This window comes from Sus scrofa, chromosome 15 (assembly GCF_000003025.6).
Source record: "Sus scrofa isolate TJ Tabasco breed Duroc chromosome 15, Sscrofa11.1, whole genome shotgun sequence".
NCBI lineage: Eukaryota > Metazoa > Chordata > Mammalia > Artiodactyla > Suidae > Sus > Sus scrofa.
Window position 1 is genome coordinate 32,969,426 of NC_010457.5, and position 17,812 is coordinate 32,987,237.

The 17,812-nt window shown below is 50.1% G+C and overlaps 1 protein-coding gene across 5 annotated transcripts in view; it reads left to right on the top strand.

The window, feature by feature from the left end:
- The window catches only part of DLGAP2 (discs, large (Drosophila) homolog-associated protein 2), a 667,132-nt gene that overhangs the window by 369,238 nt on the left and 280,082 nt on the right, over nucleotides 1–17,812 (top strand). For all 5 annotated transcript variants that reach the window (XM_021074622.1, XM_021074619.1, XM_021074620.1 and 2 more), the window contains one exon: nucleotides 11,009–11,041. In XM_021074622.1, the coding sequence (XP_020930281.1) occupies nucleotides 11,009–11,041 (33 nt within the window). The remainder of the gene's footprint in view (nucleotides 1–11,008; nucleotides 11,042–17,812) is intronic.

The window sequence follows — 17,812 nt, forward strand, 5'->3', positions numbered from 1 at the left end:
ACCCAGTGGGATTCTTTCTGTACAGCAGTGTGAGGAATGAGCCCAGACAGTACGAGTAAGCTGCAGCTTCTGTCCACGGTGCTGAACAACGCCTTGCTTATCAATGCCTGCGAATCCTGCTGTAATAAATGAATACCTTGCTGCAAACAAAGAAAGAGGCTTAAGAAAAAGTGAGAGTTTGCTGACATGTTTGGAACAAACTAAGGACACACTGATGTCAGGGAAAGGATATATGATATAGAAGGTTCTAGTGGAAATATTTGCAGCTCAGGGAAATGAAAGTTAGCCTGAAGCAATCTTGGACCTGTCCTTACCTAAGAGGCTCCTGGTAAGGCCTGTGTCCTGGGTCTGCCTGTGTCATTATAGTATGGCAGACTAGGTGGTGCCTTTGGTATTTTATACCAACTTCCTTTAGCCTGACAATAACAAATGAGGCCGAGTCCCCTGAGACAAATATTTATTTTCTGGGTGTGACTATCAGAAATAGATATGGATTATGACTGAACACCTTTTTAAAAAAATTAGTAAATGCTTATGAGCACCTATGAATATGCCATTCCACATTAGAGGGATTCTCAATGCAGACACATCCAAACCTCTGTGTATATGTGTCCATCTTTGTATTTTTGCCAGAGTAGGTAAGACATAAAGATAGTAGGAGCATTTATAAAATTATATGTGTATATATGTATGTTTTTATGTTTGCATTTATGCATCATGAATTTATGCATAATTTCTGTATTCACATATGTACTTATATTTATATATGTATGTGTGCACATGTATGTGTATACATATATAATTAGATCCCTATGGAAATATTAAATGAATGACTAAATGTTTATGTGAATGTAGCTGGTATGGCACAAAATACATAGGAATATCAGCATTAAAATGTTAGATTGATGCATAGGAATTAACTATAGTACAATATAACCCTTGGGGAGATTTTCTCTTCAAAGAGGAAGAATGGAATCAACATTTTCAAAGACTATTCTGATTCTGGAAAATGGACACAAGTGCAGAGAAGGGCCAGCCCTGGCCTCGTGCACCCTGTCTGATCTGGAGGGAGGGAAAGCACCTCCACCACTGCCTGGGGTACAGGGAACTTTATGGCCCAGAAGGAAGAGGTAGTTGGTGCTGCCCACATGAGGACCACATGAGGCTGGTCCACAAGAGGCAGCATGAGACAAGAGGACAGGGGCAGAGGTGACAGGTGATCAGCATGGCAAGTCTGGGTTCTTGGCTTCCAGGTGTAGGCAGATTGGGTGGCCCCTCACATGTGCACTGCCCCACCCTGTCCTGTTTCCCCTGCACCTGGCAGCTGTTTCCCAGCATTCCCTGTTCTCTTCCTTCGCCTCCTGCCAACATCTGATGTGCTGCTCTAATAAGCCACATGGCAGGTGCTGTGTCCTGCCTGGCTGAGGTCCTGAAATGTACCGGCTTTACTGCAGGCTGATGGATTCTGGTTTTTGTAATTATGTACACTGTGATGAAACTCCTGTGGTGATAAGAATCTTGAGCATTCTGGATTTAACACATTCATTGAGTGCCTCTTGTGTGCCAGGAACTGTTTTAAGTCTGTTGATAGAAGGGAGAATACCCTCAAGAAGATCCAGCTCTTACTGCATCCTGTGTCCTGTGGGGTGGGGAAGGGGTGCACGACAGACCGCTAACCAAACGCACAAAGGAGCCAGCCCGAGTTTCAGCCTGAGCATGAAATAGGGTGATTGCACAGAGGCTAGCAGGAGAGGTTTGTCCACCACGGATTTCTCACTGCAGAGAAGATGCACATGTTAAGATTTGAGAATGGCACTCTGGGGAGAGGGAGGACCAGATTCAGGTCCTCCCCTGGCTGAGTCCAGGGGATGGAGCCTGGGGACAGGGCTGAGGGCTCGGAGCCTTGTGGGTGTGGTTCAGACTTCTGCTTGTTCTCTTAGCTGCAATGGGAAACAGGAGGAAGCTCAGAACGGGGGTGGCAGGGTCTGATTTGTGCTTTAAAGCTGCCATGTTGGATGCTGGAATGCAAACTAGGAACAGCCGGAGGCCGTGAAGCAGTGGATTGGTCTGGTCGCTCTTGGGCGGGGAGTGGGCAGTGAGGGTGGAGGGCAATGCATGGGTTCCTGATAACTTTGGGATTTCGATTAATTGGATACAAGAGTGTAGGAAAGCAAATCATCACAATCTACTCCTGTCTTTTAGCCTCAACTATGAGATCAAGGTGAGATGGTGAAATCTTGAGATAATGACTATCAGAGACCACAAATATACCATCAAAACTGAGTGAAAACCTGTGCATCTGGAAGGTTTTTAGGGCAGTGAAAGTATGTCTATGTCACCCTGTGATGGTGGGGATGCCTCATCATCCATTTGTCCAGGCCTATAGCACAGCAAGAGAAGGGACTCTGGGTGATGGTGATGCATCCATGCAGGTCCCTGGATTATAACTTGTGTGTTGTGTGGTGGGGATGGTGTTACTGGGGGTATGAGCTGTGCCTGTATGGGGGCAAGGGTATGTGGAAAATCTCTGTACCTTCCTCTCAGTTTGGCTGTGAACCTAAAACTACTCCAAGAATAAAGTCTGTACAAAATAAAACAAAACCAAACAAAAACCCAGTCCATCTGTCTTCACATGTTGAAGATTGAATTGGTGTTATTTTGATGGCTCTTAAAATTTGAGCAATAGTGGGTGGGGCAGGAGGTCTGGTGGGACACGGGGAGAAAGGCAAACTCAAGATGCTCTCCAGGTCAGTCTGTGGGACACAGTGTCTCCACTGGAAGGAGGGACCTCAGGGACTGTACCTTCAGCACCAGCAGGCAGTGGGTCTGGGCATCTGAGCTGGGTGTTTGGCTTTGGTATAAATGACTGACAGTTAAAGCTGTGAAACTGAATGGACCCACCCAAAGAAGCCTTAGAAAATAGACAAGCAGTAGGTCAAGAACAAGGCCTGGGGGACATTTTTTTTTTTTTTTTTTTTGGAGAGAGGTTTTTATATTGGCTTGTGATGTTGAAGAGACTGAATGGAGGAAGATCCTTGGAAAACCAGAAATTAAGTTTAGCACAGCTTCCTTCCTGGAGTGTCTCTGAGGATGGTTGAATGATGGACAAGGACTGCTTATGCCCTTGACTTTTTTGTTGATTCTGAGAAGGAAGTGGTCCAGGATTCTTAAGTGTCACTGCTGCATCTACGGAGCATCTGTCACACCCAGAAATAGATCACTGGTCCTGATGTTGACTTGCCCACATGACCAACAACAGGCAAATGACTTCACTTTGGGCAGCTCCCTTCCTGCTGAATGAAAGAAATAATGATGCTGGTTATTTACATACAGTCATCCTGGGAGTTAATAAGATTGGAGTCGTGAGAAGCATTGAATTCCATGGATAAAATGGCATGAGACAGAGTGACCTATTGATTCTTCACCATCAGCCAGTTACTCTTGGCTGACTTGGCGTCCCAAATGTACTTGTGCCCGGCGGTGATGCACTTGTGTCCAGCGGTGAGTGTGCGTGTTTGAACTGAATAATCACAGGACCTGATCTTTATTCAGAGATTTCAATAATAATTTACTTTTCTCACGTCAGCTTACTGGGAAGGTCAGTCAGCCCCCAGAGACTCTCAAAAGTCAGATGCGCACTTGGGAGGTTGGCAGCCAGGAACGGGTGAGCGGGGATGTGTGTTCACAGGTGACGAGGCTCCAGAGCAGGTGAGCATGTCTATGCTGTGTGCTTGCTCCCAGCAGACCTGGTGGGGCCAGGGGTACAGAATGAGAGCTGCAGGGCACAGTGTGCCTCTGCTGTGTCCCCATTACCTGGATGATGCCAGGACATGGGAGATTTCAGAGATTTGTGGAAGGAAGGGACAGAGGGGGCAAGGAGTCGGGGAGGGAGGAGAGGATGAAAGGAGGGAGGGAGGGATGGAAAGAAGGAAGGAGGGAGGGAGGGGGCGGATAGGAAGGAGGGAGATGGTCTCTGAGTGACATGGACGCCTGCACGTCAGCCTGACCTTGGACCCTGAACTGCCTCTGCCATTACGGATCCTGTGTAGATGTCGGTGACCACAAAACAGTGGCTTCCAGACAAGAGAAGACCACACCCTCTCATCCATTTGTCCATGGATTTTATATTTGGTCTGTTATGGCTCTTTGCTTTATTAACACTGCCATTCCTGGGTTTGCCTTCACATTGTAAAATTTAATTTAAAAACCTCATTAGAATTTTGCTCACATGCAGTCATTTGATGTGCTCACCTCGTTTGATTGCACCCTACTCCTCAGTTAAGCGTGGGGCACACTTACAAACAGCATGTTCCCAACCATGTAGTTTCTGATGTGTTTTTTCCTGTGCTTCTCAAGCACCAAGGAAGCCTGAATGCAGTTTCCCACCATCTTGCTGCCTCTGTGCACGCCTGACATGTGCCTTGAAAGGTGTGAGGGGCTGCACGGAGCAATCTTCTTGATGAATGTTTTGAAAATGATCAGAAAGAAACCTGCATGACTTCTTCCCCAGACCTGGACTCTAGTTCCTTCCCCCAGAGGGCCCCCCCTCCCTAACCTGGACAGCTCTGCTCCTGCTGGGGTGCCCGACCCTCTGGCTGATGCCGTGTCGCCCGCGCTACCAGGGCACATTCTGCTCTCAGTCTTGGCTCTTCTTCCTTTGTAACTGGTTCTTCTCCGCAGCATCTGCCCGTGAGGTGAGCTCTGTCTTCATAGGTGAATGATCAATGAAATCCTTTGCAAACCACTAACATTAGGCAATTGATCAGTGTCTGCAGGGTTAGGAGACAAGGACTGGAATGATGACATCATTCACCGTTGGACTAGCCCTGGGGTAGAATCTTCTGCCCTCTGAGATAGTCAGATTGTGTCCTGTGATTGAAATCAGAACAAGGGTAAACCCAGATGATGGTGATATTAACAGGTAATATTTAGGGACTGACTTTGTGCCAGAAGTATTGTTTTCCATTACACTTCACCTATTTGCATTTTAAAGACCGCTTTTCACGTGATGAATCCGCATCCGTCCAGGCTCTTTCCTGTGCATCTATAAATATTCAGCACCATGTGTCACAATATAATGCTATCAATGCCTGTCCCCAGCAGAAGGCCTGACACCCAGTAGGCTCTCTGTACATATTCACTGAGTAAATATTAAAGGATTCACTTTCAAAGGTGGAAATGAGACACAATGTTCTACCTTTGGTTTTGATCTTAGTGCATCAGATTTCATAGAATCAACAGATTATGGTTTCCTGAAGCAATTCCTTGGATGAATTGTCAGGTGTCTTGAGCTGTTACGTCAGGTGATGTCCCCAAATAGGCATGTTGTCACTTGTATTATCATATCCCCAGGATATTATGGGATAGTCGTGGTGTCCTCTTGTCATGTTATTAGAAGTTGTGCTACCTTATGGCCCTGCTGTCCTGTGACATGGATTGTCTGTCGCTGTGTAGTCATGTCCTATGTTGTCGTGTGGTGATATCACATAGCAGTGCTGTCCTATATCACACCATCAGGCAGTGTCACATCCAGTGCGAGGGTGAGTGAGCGCCAGGTCCCATGATCTGTACGGGCGTCTCTTGATCCTTCTTTGCTTGTCTGGAAGCCTGACAGTTGCTGTGGTGCCCGGTTCAGGGTTTCCCTGCCTCCTGTTGGGTTTTGCCTCCCGGGCTCTTGCTATGGAGCCCTTCCCGATGAGAGCGCCCAGAGTATCGTATGTCCCCCGTGGCGCAGTCTGCTCTGAGGCTCTCGGAGGGGGCTGTTTTCCATCAGTCGGCCCTGGTGGAGGATGGTGTAGGGCAGCAGGTTAGTACAGTTGGCACCGCCCCACCCTCTGAGCCCAGTGCTTGCGTTCTGGCTCAGGCCCTCACCTCCACCCTTCTCTGGCCACAGCCCAGCCTCCAGCAAATGCCCCTCACACCCCGCCGACCGTCTAGCCGCCTGCTCAGAGCAGAGCGAGCCCATCTGTTTTTGCTTTGGGGCTGATATGAAGGAGCCTCAGGAGAGGGCATTCTGTGCCAGTGGTCTTGACATTGGCCTGACCAGGGGTGCTTCAGTGCCAGTGAGTCTGTGCTCCTGCATCAGCTTTTCCTGCTCGTGGGCTGCTGGGGTGGTGCCATGCTGCTGTCAACTGACCGCTGCCCCTAGCGGGTCATGGAGGGGGGCCGGTGGGGGCTGTGGCCGTCCCCATCCTCAAACAGGAGGGGGCCTAGCTGTGTCACACACAGACTGAGAGCTGCCTCTCTGAACATCTGTGTATAATCAGAGCAGCCTCTGGGAGAAAATGAGCCATGGGCTGCACTGAGCCACAAATGTCCCCTTTTCTGTGAAATTAGAATATGGCACAAGCCTCAGGCCAGACAACAGGGGCTCCAGCATTAGGTGTGTGGCCTGGGGGTACCCATGCTAGGGCTGCGTCTGGAGCAGGGGGAACACCAGGCCGAGCTCTGTTGTATAGTCAGCACGGGATGCAGTCCTGTCCACACACGGCCCCAGCTGATGGGGATGAGCCCACGGCGCCGTGGGTCCAGGTCCCTTCCACACTGTGACTGTGACTGGTGCTCCCGGGCAGGAGGGCAGTGACGGGTCAGATCTAAGGGCAGTGCCTCTCCTGTCTCAGGATCCCAGGTTGCGGCTGGGCACGTATTCACAGACGGAAGACAGGAGCATTGGTGACAGAGCCCCAGTCCAGTGCCAGGCTCCCCCTATATAACATGCTTCATTCCTCTTGTCACCTGCAGTCTTGGGCCAGGAGGGCAACCAAGGTTCCAGGGTCATGTGCCTTCCATGACCGGGGCCGTGCAGGGCCACAGTCTTGCATGGACTGAAACAGTCACCTTTCCAGAAAATCATGAGTGTAGAGCCCATCAGCTGCCCAGGGTCCCCCCAGAGTCTTAGGGTCACATGAGTGGGTTGAGACGTGAACAGAACCTGGGATGGGCCCCAGGCCATTGTCCCCTGGGGCATCGCCTGGCACTGTTACTGGCCTCCCTCCTCCAACCCCTGTCTCAGGACTGCCTGCTTCCCCTTCCCCACCATGGCCACCTTCTGGTTCCTGTACTCCTAGTTTGGGACCAGTGAGGCCTGCTTATCACTCTGCCTGGGTCCCTCCTGCTGTGAGCTGAGCTCTGGGAGGGGGCAAACCTCCAGACAGCCCCAATGAATCGCTGACAGGCACTGAGGCCCTCGTCACTTAGGAGAAAGGATCTCCAAAGGCCTCGAACCCCCACTCGACCTGATTGGGGTGTGAACCTGAGGCCCCCCCCCGAATCTGTCACCTCCTCCATCTGCTCTCTTATGACCTCCCATGTGCCCAGCTGGTACCTTTCCCTGTGGGCCTCCATCCCCCTCATCCCCCAGGAAACTCAGTGCTGTCGCTCTACCCCCCTTCTCCTATTTCCAGGGAGCTTCCTGCAGCTCAGGGACACGTTCTGTTCCTCCCTGTTCATGGAGCCTCCTCAGCCCTGGTAACCCTGAACCACACTCAGTCTCCCAGCCGCCTCCTTCCTTTAACGACAGTTTCTCAACAAGGAAAGTGTCTCCCACCTGTTTGTACCACAAGACTCAGGACAGAGCTGGGAGTGGAGCTGGGCTCAGAGTGTCCCTGTGGGATGGAAGGGGACTTCAGTGACGTGGTGACTCAATGGTCTTTATTCCTGGGCGTGTCAGTGCTCAGCACCCAGCACTGCATGTGAGCTGGTGGGCGAACGCCAGGCTTCAGTTGGGTCCACAGACCTGCCCGCCCAGGAAGCTGCCTTCCGCTGCCTCTGGGAAGGATCCGCCCACACCAGCTGCCACTTCTCTGGGAACTTGGTCACCCCCAGCCCTCGCCTGCCCTCTTGCGGGGTAGACAGAGCAAGAGCTCCTGTGCCACGGCTTGCTCTGCTCTGGGCGATCAGTTGCTGTTGGACACCCAGCTGAGTGGGGCTGCAGTGTCTGGTCACCTGGACGCCAGGGAGAGGGTGAGCTGGCAGAAGCCACCTGTGACTCCAAGGTGCTCGGAGATGGGGAGAGAACGTGGGCAAGAGGTAGGCAGGGAGTTCAGGGCAGGTGTCATTACACGAGGTCACAGGAAGGCAAGGATCTGGGCAGGTGTCATTACAGAAAGGTCACAGGGAGGCAGGGGATTTGGGCAGGTGTCATTATAGGAGGTCACAGGGAGTTAGGGGTTTAGGCAGGTGTCATTACAGGCGGTCACGGGCCCAGGTGTCTTCTGTTGCTCTGGAGCGTGTCTCTGCCTGCCAGAGGGTGACGTCTGGGGTCACCACTGCATGGTGAGGGGTCGGAGAGTTCACCACGGACCATTCACTGGAGTCTCAGCTCCAGGTGTCACGTGTTCCTGGGAGCTGCTCACTCCAGCTCCGAGTTGACCCGCAGGATGCATTTTCTGGAAAGAACCAGGGGGCCCTCCCCACATGTTTGAGTCTCCTGTGGCTCATGGCTGACAGCCTGTGATGGACCTTTAAGAGAAGGACACTGTCCTGGGCTTATAACACATACAATAGGTTTCTTACTTATGAATTCACTGGAAATCTTTTTTTAAAGGCTGAGGCCTAGATGCATTACTCACTGAATTTGAAATGGCGTTTGCTTACAACTTGCATTCTAGAGAAGTTAATATTCAACTGGCTGGCCTAATGCCTTTTTTCTGGAGGCTTTGGAATGATCTTTGAGTTACAGAATTTGAGTTCCTTGAAGGTATCAGTTACTGAGCCGTTGTTATCATAATCATTGTTATTATTATGCTACTACTGTGTTTTGATCTGGCTGGATAATTTTTAACATGTATAAACCATGATGGAGATTAAACCTACTGAGAAAGTCCTGTATTTGGGGGTTGATTTTGCTGCAAATTTGATTATTGTTCCCCTGGGCCGGGGGTGGAAATGATTCTCATCCCAGTAAACAGCCTGGCATTGAGTGTTGGTCCCGGGTGGGGCAGTGGGGGTGGAGGTTGGTTAAATCAAGGCTGGGTATGAAACCCGACCCCATGGGTGCTCTCTGAGCTCTGAGCTCTCTGGTGTGGCTGCCCCGCCCTCCGCCCACCCTCAGCCCAGGATCTGCTCCAGGGAGACACAGGTCCCTGCGGTGACCTCCCCCCTGCAGGCAGGCGTGCCCTCCACCCAGGCACCAGGAGCCCAGTCACCTTCACAGGGACCCACTGTGGCGTTGGTGAGAGGGGCAGCTGGAGTGCGTGTGTCCAGCATGGTGAAGGGTCCCTGCAGCCACGTGAGCACTCTCGATGGCATAGAATTGGACAGGATCCTTCACGATGGGCCCACAACCCCATTTGGGAGACAAAGTCATCCCCTAGGGCTACCCTTGGCTGGGAAGAGGAGACTCCTGGGCAGGGGGCTTATGTAAAGCTGTCTGTTTTTGCAACTCTGTGGCCCTTTCCGACTCTTAGGAAAAGGAAGGGCCTCTTTCAAGTTTCTAGTGGGAAAGCCTGGTGGCCCAGGGGGCGCCTTGGGGTCCACCCTCCACGTGTACAGGTGACCAGGCTCCCGCGAAGGCAAAGCCCACCTCCCACTGTTGCTGGTGGGTCCTGGATGGTCTTCTCCCACCTCCTGCACACACTGCACAGGGAGCCCAGCCTTGGACCCCAAGGGAAGCTGACATGGGGGTCACTGCACCCCAGCCAGGCCCCATTCCACTTCCTGAAGATGCTCTGGAGGGGCTGTGAGCGCCCAGGGCCTGCTGCAGCCCAGGGGTCACTCCCCACACACAGATACACACACACACAGACTCACAGACACACACAGAGATATACAGCCACACACGGACACACATATGCAGATGCATAGATAATCCACAGCCACAAATAGACACATATGTACAGAGACACTCAGAGACACACACACACACACACCCTGTGTGGGCAAAGTCTGCCCTGGCCTGGCTTCCTCTCACCCTCAGCCTCTGGCCCCAGCCATCCTGGACCAGCCCCCAGGGACCCCTGAGTGATGGACACACCGCTGCCGCCCCCTCAGGAACCAGCCATGGGTCCCAGTTTCTAGTGTGTAAAATCCCCTTCAGGAAAGTCCCTCCACTGCCTGTGTCCCCAGCCTCTGCTGTGAGCCCCACACAGCCAGCTCTCTAGTCGTGCCCTCCATGTCACCTGCCTCAGCCTCCTGCCCCCCACCCCACTACCCCCATGCCTGGTTTTTCCCTGGCCTTTCTGTTGTTGGAAAGCCTGCTCTACAGTTAGGAAGGGGTCCCCTCTGTGACCCTGTGACCCCGCCCAGGGGGCTAGCTTGTCCCAAGTGAGACCTGTTCTGTTTTCCCCATGGCCAGACAGGCCAGCCCCAAGCGCCCGTCACTCACCCTCCATCCCCAGCTCAGAGCTGTCACTGTGCCCACCAGGGCTGAGGGGCAGGGCGGGAGTGGACAGGCTGGCTGGTGTGCTGGCCACAGAGCTAGATTCTTTCCCAGGAGGATGCCTATGGTGGACACACTCACACCTGCATTTGCGGTCATTTCCCTGTGGGGCCAAATGCCATGACCCCTCAACACCTTGGTGTCATCTGCAGAGCCTGGTCCCCGGCCGTGGGCCTGCTCTGTGAGGGTTCGTCATCTATCAGGTTCCATATGGTTTTACTTAAACACAGTATTATACTTTTGCTCATACCTATTTGTGCCTGAAAGGTTTAACAGGGTTGTAATCAAAGTAAAGCTTTCGATATGAAAATTAAGTGATAAAAGATGTCCTCATTATTTCAGCCGGGTAATCTGAGCTGTGTAAGCTGTGAACATGTATTGAACAGGTGCATGTGCGTGACAGGAGTTATTGCCGTATGAATGGTGTCATGTAAAACACTTGCAGCAGTCGTTTCCTTACAGTAGTATCTGCTGAGGTTCAAGGTCAGGGCCTGCTGGCGGTCTGACCCAGCGGGGGCCGGGGGAGGCGGGGGGGGGGTGCTGGCGCACATCCGCCTTGCGAGCTGGGCTCTTCTGTACCTGCTGAGTGAGACTCTGGAGTGACCCTCTCTCTGTCTGTTCTGTTTGCAGAGTCGCAGTGCACCCTCTGCGGGGAGCCAGAAGGTGAGTACCCCTCACCCCCGCCTCAGGTGGGCATGCCCTGTGCTGAAACAGACACTGCAGCGTGCCTGCCTGAGGCAGCTAAAAACCCCAAATGCGTGCTTGGTGGTGTTTGATGGAAAAAGTGAGTGAAAAACCAGAACCCAAGGGATGAGCTTTGCTCAGGACACACTCATCTCTAGAGGAAAACTGGCCTCGCACCCAGATTGCCACACGTGCGGTCTGGGTGGAGAAAGTTAACTCATTTTCTCCCTGTAATCAGTGCCAGTATTGGAAATACATCTTTATTGGGCCTCAATAAATTGGTCAATGGTGCTGATGAGCCTCGCATGAAATAAGACCTTCATTGGTGTGAGGAAGGGGAGCCGAGGAGGGATGGGAGCTCCAGGCCCCCAGTACCGTGTGGGTTGAGGGCCCCTGGAGTGTCCATGCCAAGGGGCTCCAGGACACACACGTGATCATGTCACTGGAAGGTGAAGGAAAGTGACCATAGGGTGAGCTCAGAAATTCCATCAAACACTGTCCCTTCGATTTTGTGTTTGAGATATTAGCATTGTTTGGAATTCCTCCTGTGTTGTTTAAAGAATATGTAATATTAAGTCAGATTTTAAGCTTCACTGTTATAGAAATGTGAACTTTGCGTCCCTGGTGTTTCTGGGGTCAAAGGCATGTGGGGTTTTATGGTCTCGGGCGGCTGCCCCAAGATGGCAGTGAGAGGTGATCTCTCAGTTGAGCTGCGTTGCTTCCTGGCATGAGGACAGCAGGGATGCGGGGGTGGGGGAGGTGGTCTCAGGGTGGGGTACAGGTCATTGTGGGGGGTCATGGGGTGTTGTAGGGGGTCGTTGGGGTTGTGAAGTTTGTGAAGGTCGCAGGGGTCATGGGGGGTTGTGAAAGTTGTGGGGGGTTGGGGGGTGACGGATGGAGTTCTCCAGTGTGTTCTGTGTCTGGTACTAGCAGCTTTGCAGGCCCATGCTCCGGCCTCCTGTCTAATGCTCTTTGCTGCCCCCCACCCGGCCCCCCTTTGTGGAAAGTAGACAGTGTGCACACACGCTGCAGAAGTTGTGACAGGACATTCTCGTAGTGGTAGTGTCTCCAGCTTGTGCTGCATCTCACATCCACGTGTCCCTGTGAAGGGCTTCCCTGTTCTGTGGAGGGTGATGGCCGAGTGGGGCCTGATGGTCAGTGACCGGCTGCTTCCTGCTGTTCCAAGGGAGCAAGTGTGGCCCCCAAAAGTCAGCCCAGCCCTCTGTGTGTGAGGCAGCACCTGAGTTAGAAGGCAAGTCCTGGGACCCCAAGGTGGCCGCTGGCTCCAGACCGCAGACCCCGCTGAGCTGCAGCGCAGATGGGAGACCCCACACTCAGACAGACCAGGGCCACCCATCCTGACACCCTGGGGCTGCTTCCACCTGCCTGTCCGCTTCCACCTGCCCATCCGATGTCCAGCATGGATGCTGCCCGCCGCTCCAGGAAGGTGGGAGATGTTGGGGGAAGGCGGAGCGCTTGTTTTTGTTCTGGGGGCAGATGGGCTTGTGAACATTTAACAGGAGCCGAACTTGACTCAGAATGACCCCAGTGGTCCAGACAGAGGCCCTGAGGGACAGGGGATCTGAGGCTGCGGCTGGCTGGACGGTGGAAGGGCCGTGGGTGGACTACCTGCGATTCCCTCCCCCCCAGTGAGCAACTCCCTGCAGCCTGCAGCCGCTGCAGAGTTTCAGACTTGCAATCCGTGCTGCTCCAAATCAGAGCGTTTGATGGCATGGCCTCAGCTGTGCTTTATTTTTTGAAAAGCACTATCATATGAATATTCATACATTTTTAAATCATTTAAGTAATTAGTCTAAGTGAGGGCTGGCTGGGTGCAGTGAGCAGAATCTGAAATTACTTTTTTTGTTCAGTAATTTCTTCGGCAGCTTCCGTCAGTTAAGTCATAAGCCGGGTGCCCAGGGATCAGAGCCAGCAGCAGGCGGGCTGTCGCTCAGATCCAGGCTGGGCGCAGGGCTCCTGACACCCAGAGGGTGAAGGCACCATTGATTCAGCTCTGCTTTCTTGTGGGGGCTGCTGCACTGCTGAACCAGTGGAGTGGGAAACACCTATTTGCATTTTAATGATTGGTTCTCTAGGAGAGAGCTGGGTCTTTGGATGCAGATTAAATAATCAGCATTGTCTCAGTTGATAAGATCTGTCAGGCCAGTGAGACTGGGAACAGGTTTGCGGGAGGCTGAGTGGGATTGTGAATCCCTGTACTGGTGTGGCCTGTTTGTCAGAGAGCTTAAAATTTTAATTGTATATCATAACTTCGACATGCAAATTGCCTACACTTGCTGCATTGCAAGTTTTCTGAAATTGGGACGTGTATGTTTCTGAGATGAAAATGTTTCAGGAAATTTGTTGTTTATTGATGTCTTTCTTCCCTCCCAGCACACACAGCCGACTCCACTCTGAATGCTTGAAAGAGGGTGGTAAAAGTGGAGCCAGGTTCATCTGCCATGGGCCAGGGTGTGGCCACCAGATGCGTCCTGTGAGGGGGACCTGTTCCACAACAAAAAATAGTTCAAAATTTACTAAGAGCAATCTCACCTGTTCAAATAATTTTCCATAGCAGTTTAGTAGTAAGACTGTCTCGATCTGCATCATTTCCCTAGCGGTTCCTGTTACCTTTTAGACATTGGAGGTAATTGGTAGTTATGAAGCAAGAGGATCACCTTCTGAGGTTTTCTTCGCATTGCAAGAATCTCTGAAGGCTTGTGTGAAATAACTCATCACTTCAAGGAGGAGAAATTAAGAGTAGATGATCCTTTTCAAACATTATTGGCAGATACATGGTACCACTTGGTTTTAATAAGACCATAAGGAAAATTATGGATGTTGGGTGGGACCACCAATGTCAGCTCATGGATTTGTCTGTTTGTTTATAGTTTGTGGTTTGATCTGCCCTCCTACCTAATAGATTTTCTGATGTGGGAAGACAGGCACAGGTGCCTGGCAGGGCTTAGGAGTATTTATTTGAAATCCACTATAATGTAATAACAATGTCCTACATTTATAGTATTTAACCCAGTTAAAAGTAAGAGATAAACAGGCTATTGTGATATAAATTTGGCTTGAAGGAATGTGCTACAAAAAAAGTTACGATGGGATTTAGAATGAAAGATGTTTTAGTGATAGAGGCCTTAAGATTTTAACTTGAAAAGCAGTAGACATTTGTGGTGGCATAAATATACATGGGATCATTTGGAAAAATGTTATTTTGTAGAAATTCCAGTCCAAAACCAAAAGTCAGGTTTAAAAGGAAAATCTCAAAAAATTGTAGTTGAGAGATTTTTCTTTCTAAATCTGGAATTTTTTTTTTTTACTTGACCATTTAAAAACAGAAATTAATATTCCTCCTGGAATTTTGGACAGACAAGAGTCCCAAAATACTTCTCCCTTCATACCTCAGGAGAAAAAAAGGAGAATTTCCCCTGTATTTAGTAGTAGTATATTCTTGGTTTTTTAAATACAGATTTTCCCTACAAGTGACTCTAAACAGTGGAAATTTTCCACACTATTTTTGTACCTTAATTGAGAATGTGTCATCCTGAGATCTTAAGGCCTCTCAACAATTAGGGAAAATAATAAGGTTGCTTTTAGGAAACTGGGCATCAAAGGGGTTAGAGAGAAGCGTTTCCTCCCCTCCTCCCAGCTCCCACCCCCGTGGAAACGGGGCAGCAACTCGAAAATACAAGCCACTCCCCTCTGGTTTTAAGACCCTATCTTTTTAATTCTATGCATTGGATAAAAATCTTTTTTTCCTGACTGCTCTTCTTGGACGGTTAGTGGAAGATAACCTGAATTTATTACGTTCTTGACATGTGCCAGGCACTCCAGAAAGATTAGTGTTGCTTAGGAACTGAACACTTCAACTAATTTTTGAGTGAAAGCAGAGCTCTGCTCCAGCCAGTCTGTCTTCTAGGACCTTAAAATGGTTTGTGTTATAGTGGAAATCAGAAAATAATATCATCTAGGGCAAGAGAGAGTATATTGTTCCTTGTAGAGGCTTACAACAGAGGACGTGGGGACACGTGGAAGACTGGTCCCTCCCTGCTACAAACAGGAAACCACTGTATTGTTTTATCAGCATTTGCTTTCAGCACGTCTTGAACTTGAAAGAAAGAAAGCAATTCTTCTAGGGTACAACATTAGGAAAGAATTTTAAACTCAGGGATGGGCCTGGTTCGAGGGACAGTAGCCTCTGAGAAGCCAAACCCAGAAGGATGTGGGGTGAGGGGCGCTGTCTTGCACCTGTGGGCAGGATGGTAGGGACATCGGGGGACTTGGGTGGGGACACACGTGGGGACATCTGCAGAGATGCTGGAACTGAACCCCTGGAATGAGGCCCGGAGTCTCGATGAGAAGGACGAGGAAACAAAGCCCCAGAGAGCATAAAGGAAGGTTATCACATGCCCAGGAGCGTAGTCTCCCACGAGGTAATCACGCTCCAGGCATGGATGCAAGATCTGAGTTTCCGTCCCTGTGACAGAAGGACCACACGGGGGAATTGCTGTGAACGTTGTTCCAGAAGCGGTTAGGGTTCTGTCTGAACCTGCTGGCTTCAGCGGACTCTAAATCACAAATCATCTATGGGATCTTTCACAAAACAGGGCTCATGAAACTCCTTCACTTAAAAAATAACACACCCTTGGAGTTCCCATCGTGGCTCAGTGGTTAACGAACTCGGCTAGTATCCATGAGGACTCGGGTTTGATACCTGGCCTTGCTCAGTGGGTTCAGGATTGGTATTGCTGCGGCTGCTGTGTAGGCTGGCAGCTGTAGCTCCAATTCAACCCCTAGCCTGGGAACTTCCATATGCTGCAGGTACGGCCCTAAAAAAAAGACAAAAGATAAAAAAATAAAAATAAAAATTACACACCCTACTTAAGATAAACCTGCAACAAACTGTTATAACCCATATAAAGACACTTCATAGGGTAAGAAAGCATGATGGAAAAATGAGAATCCATAGACTTGCATAGATGGTGCGTGGGTTTAAAATTATTAAATAGATTGTCAAGAGGAAAAAGGAACCATAATAAAAGAACTGTATGGTATAAAAGCAAAGACAGGTTAAAAAACAGTGTATCTGGGAGTTCCCTGGTGGCCTGGTGCTTAAGGGCCTGGTACTGTCACTGCTGTGATGTTGGTTCAGTTTCTGGCCTGGAAATTTCCACATGCCACAGGCACAGCCAAGAACAACTAACAAACAAAAAACAGTGTAGCTAGAGATAAGCAATGTCATTTAAATTTGCTACTGTGTCCACATGTTATAAAGAGGATTTGACGGAGCTGAAAAGAGAATGAGCAAACTAGAAAAATTATAGGATATTACCTCGAGTTTTATATAAAAATATAAAGGACAATATGAAACAAGAATGAAGACGCATGGGAGGTGACTTGAGAAGCACAAACACGTGTCAGGAATCAAGTGAGGAAATTAAAAAGAATGAAGAGAAGGGAAGCATTGCTCAAAGTGGGGGAATGCTGAGAATTTTCCAGGACTGAAGCAGCGGGCTGGGCCTCTTGATCTGCAGAGTCCTGATTAAATAAAACACCCACATCTTATAAAGTGAAACTTCAGGATATGCAAGACAAAGAAGTGATTGTAAATATAGCCGAAGAGAATGGACAGGTTACAGCGAAGGCAGAGGCTTCCCACCATCAGAATGGATGCTGGATGGCATTGGGGAATATTTAAAAGTTACTGAGAATAAAGGGAGTGAGGCAGACACGCGCGTGCAGTACGCATCCCATTAAAAGAGAGAGAGGAGAGGGGGACGGGAAGAACAGCTCAGATAACACAAGATGCGTGAGAGAAATGACTCAAGTATTTTTACAGATAAATTAAATCATTACTTAACGATAACAAGGATACTACTCTGAGAGGTTGAAACAGCCATTACTTTGGAATTGACTCAAAACATGCAACAAAAAAGACAAAGAAAAGAGGATTACCTGAGAACCTGACAGGTGGCTCCCTAACCTCAGACTGGATGCAGAATCTTCCTGGGGGGAGCTGGTCCCCCAGGGAGAGCGGAGGACCCCCGGGTGTTTCCTTATTCCAGCAACCCTGCAGGGAATCTGTCTAATGTCTGCTGAAGAGAGCTCCTGCCAAGGTCAAAGCCTTAGTTTTCAGCTTGGCCTCTGTCCTTCTAGACTGTGGCTGTGCGGCAGGTCAGCAAGTGCTTGCCAAATGGTCTGAGCCTTTTTTGGAAATATTTTCAGAAACCCAGGACTCTCTTGGCTTCTTGGGGGGATGAACAGGGATTCCCCTGGACTACATTCTCTTGGTGGAGCCTCTCTGCCTTCCATCCCTGGGCATCCCCAAGCCTGGGGAACCCACCTCCCGCCCTCTAGTCTGTGTGGCCTGAGGAAGATAAGTGTCTATTTCTGAGTCATAAGTCAGATGGTATCATCCTGCCTCAAATGTTGTTAGGGCCTCGTCGTCTATAGGATGAATTCCACATTCAAAATCTGCCATAAACATATGTGCCTTCCAACTTCATGTAGCCACGTGTAAGCCAGGCTCCCTCGGGATTCTGGTCATCATATCCTAACCTTGGGCTCCAGGAGTGCAATTGGGCTTGAAGATTTTGCTGCCAAGGGATGGACAGAGGACAGAGGAAGACTGGTGGGAGGTGTGTGTGTGTGTGTGTGTGCGCGCGCGCGCGCGTGTATGCACGCACGCATGTGATAAGCAGAGGGAAGAGTACCAAGGGACACACAGGGACTGGCTGGCAT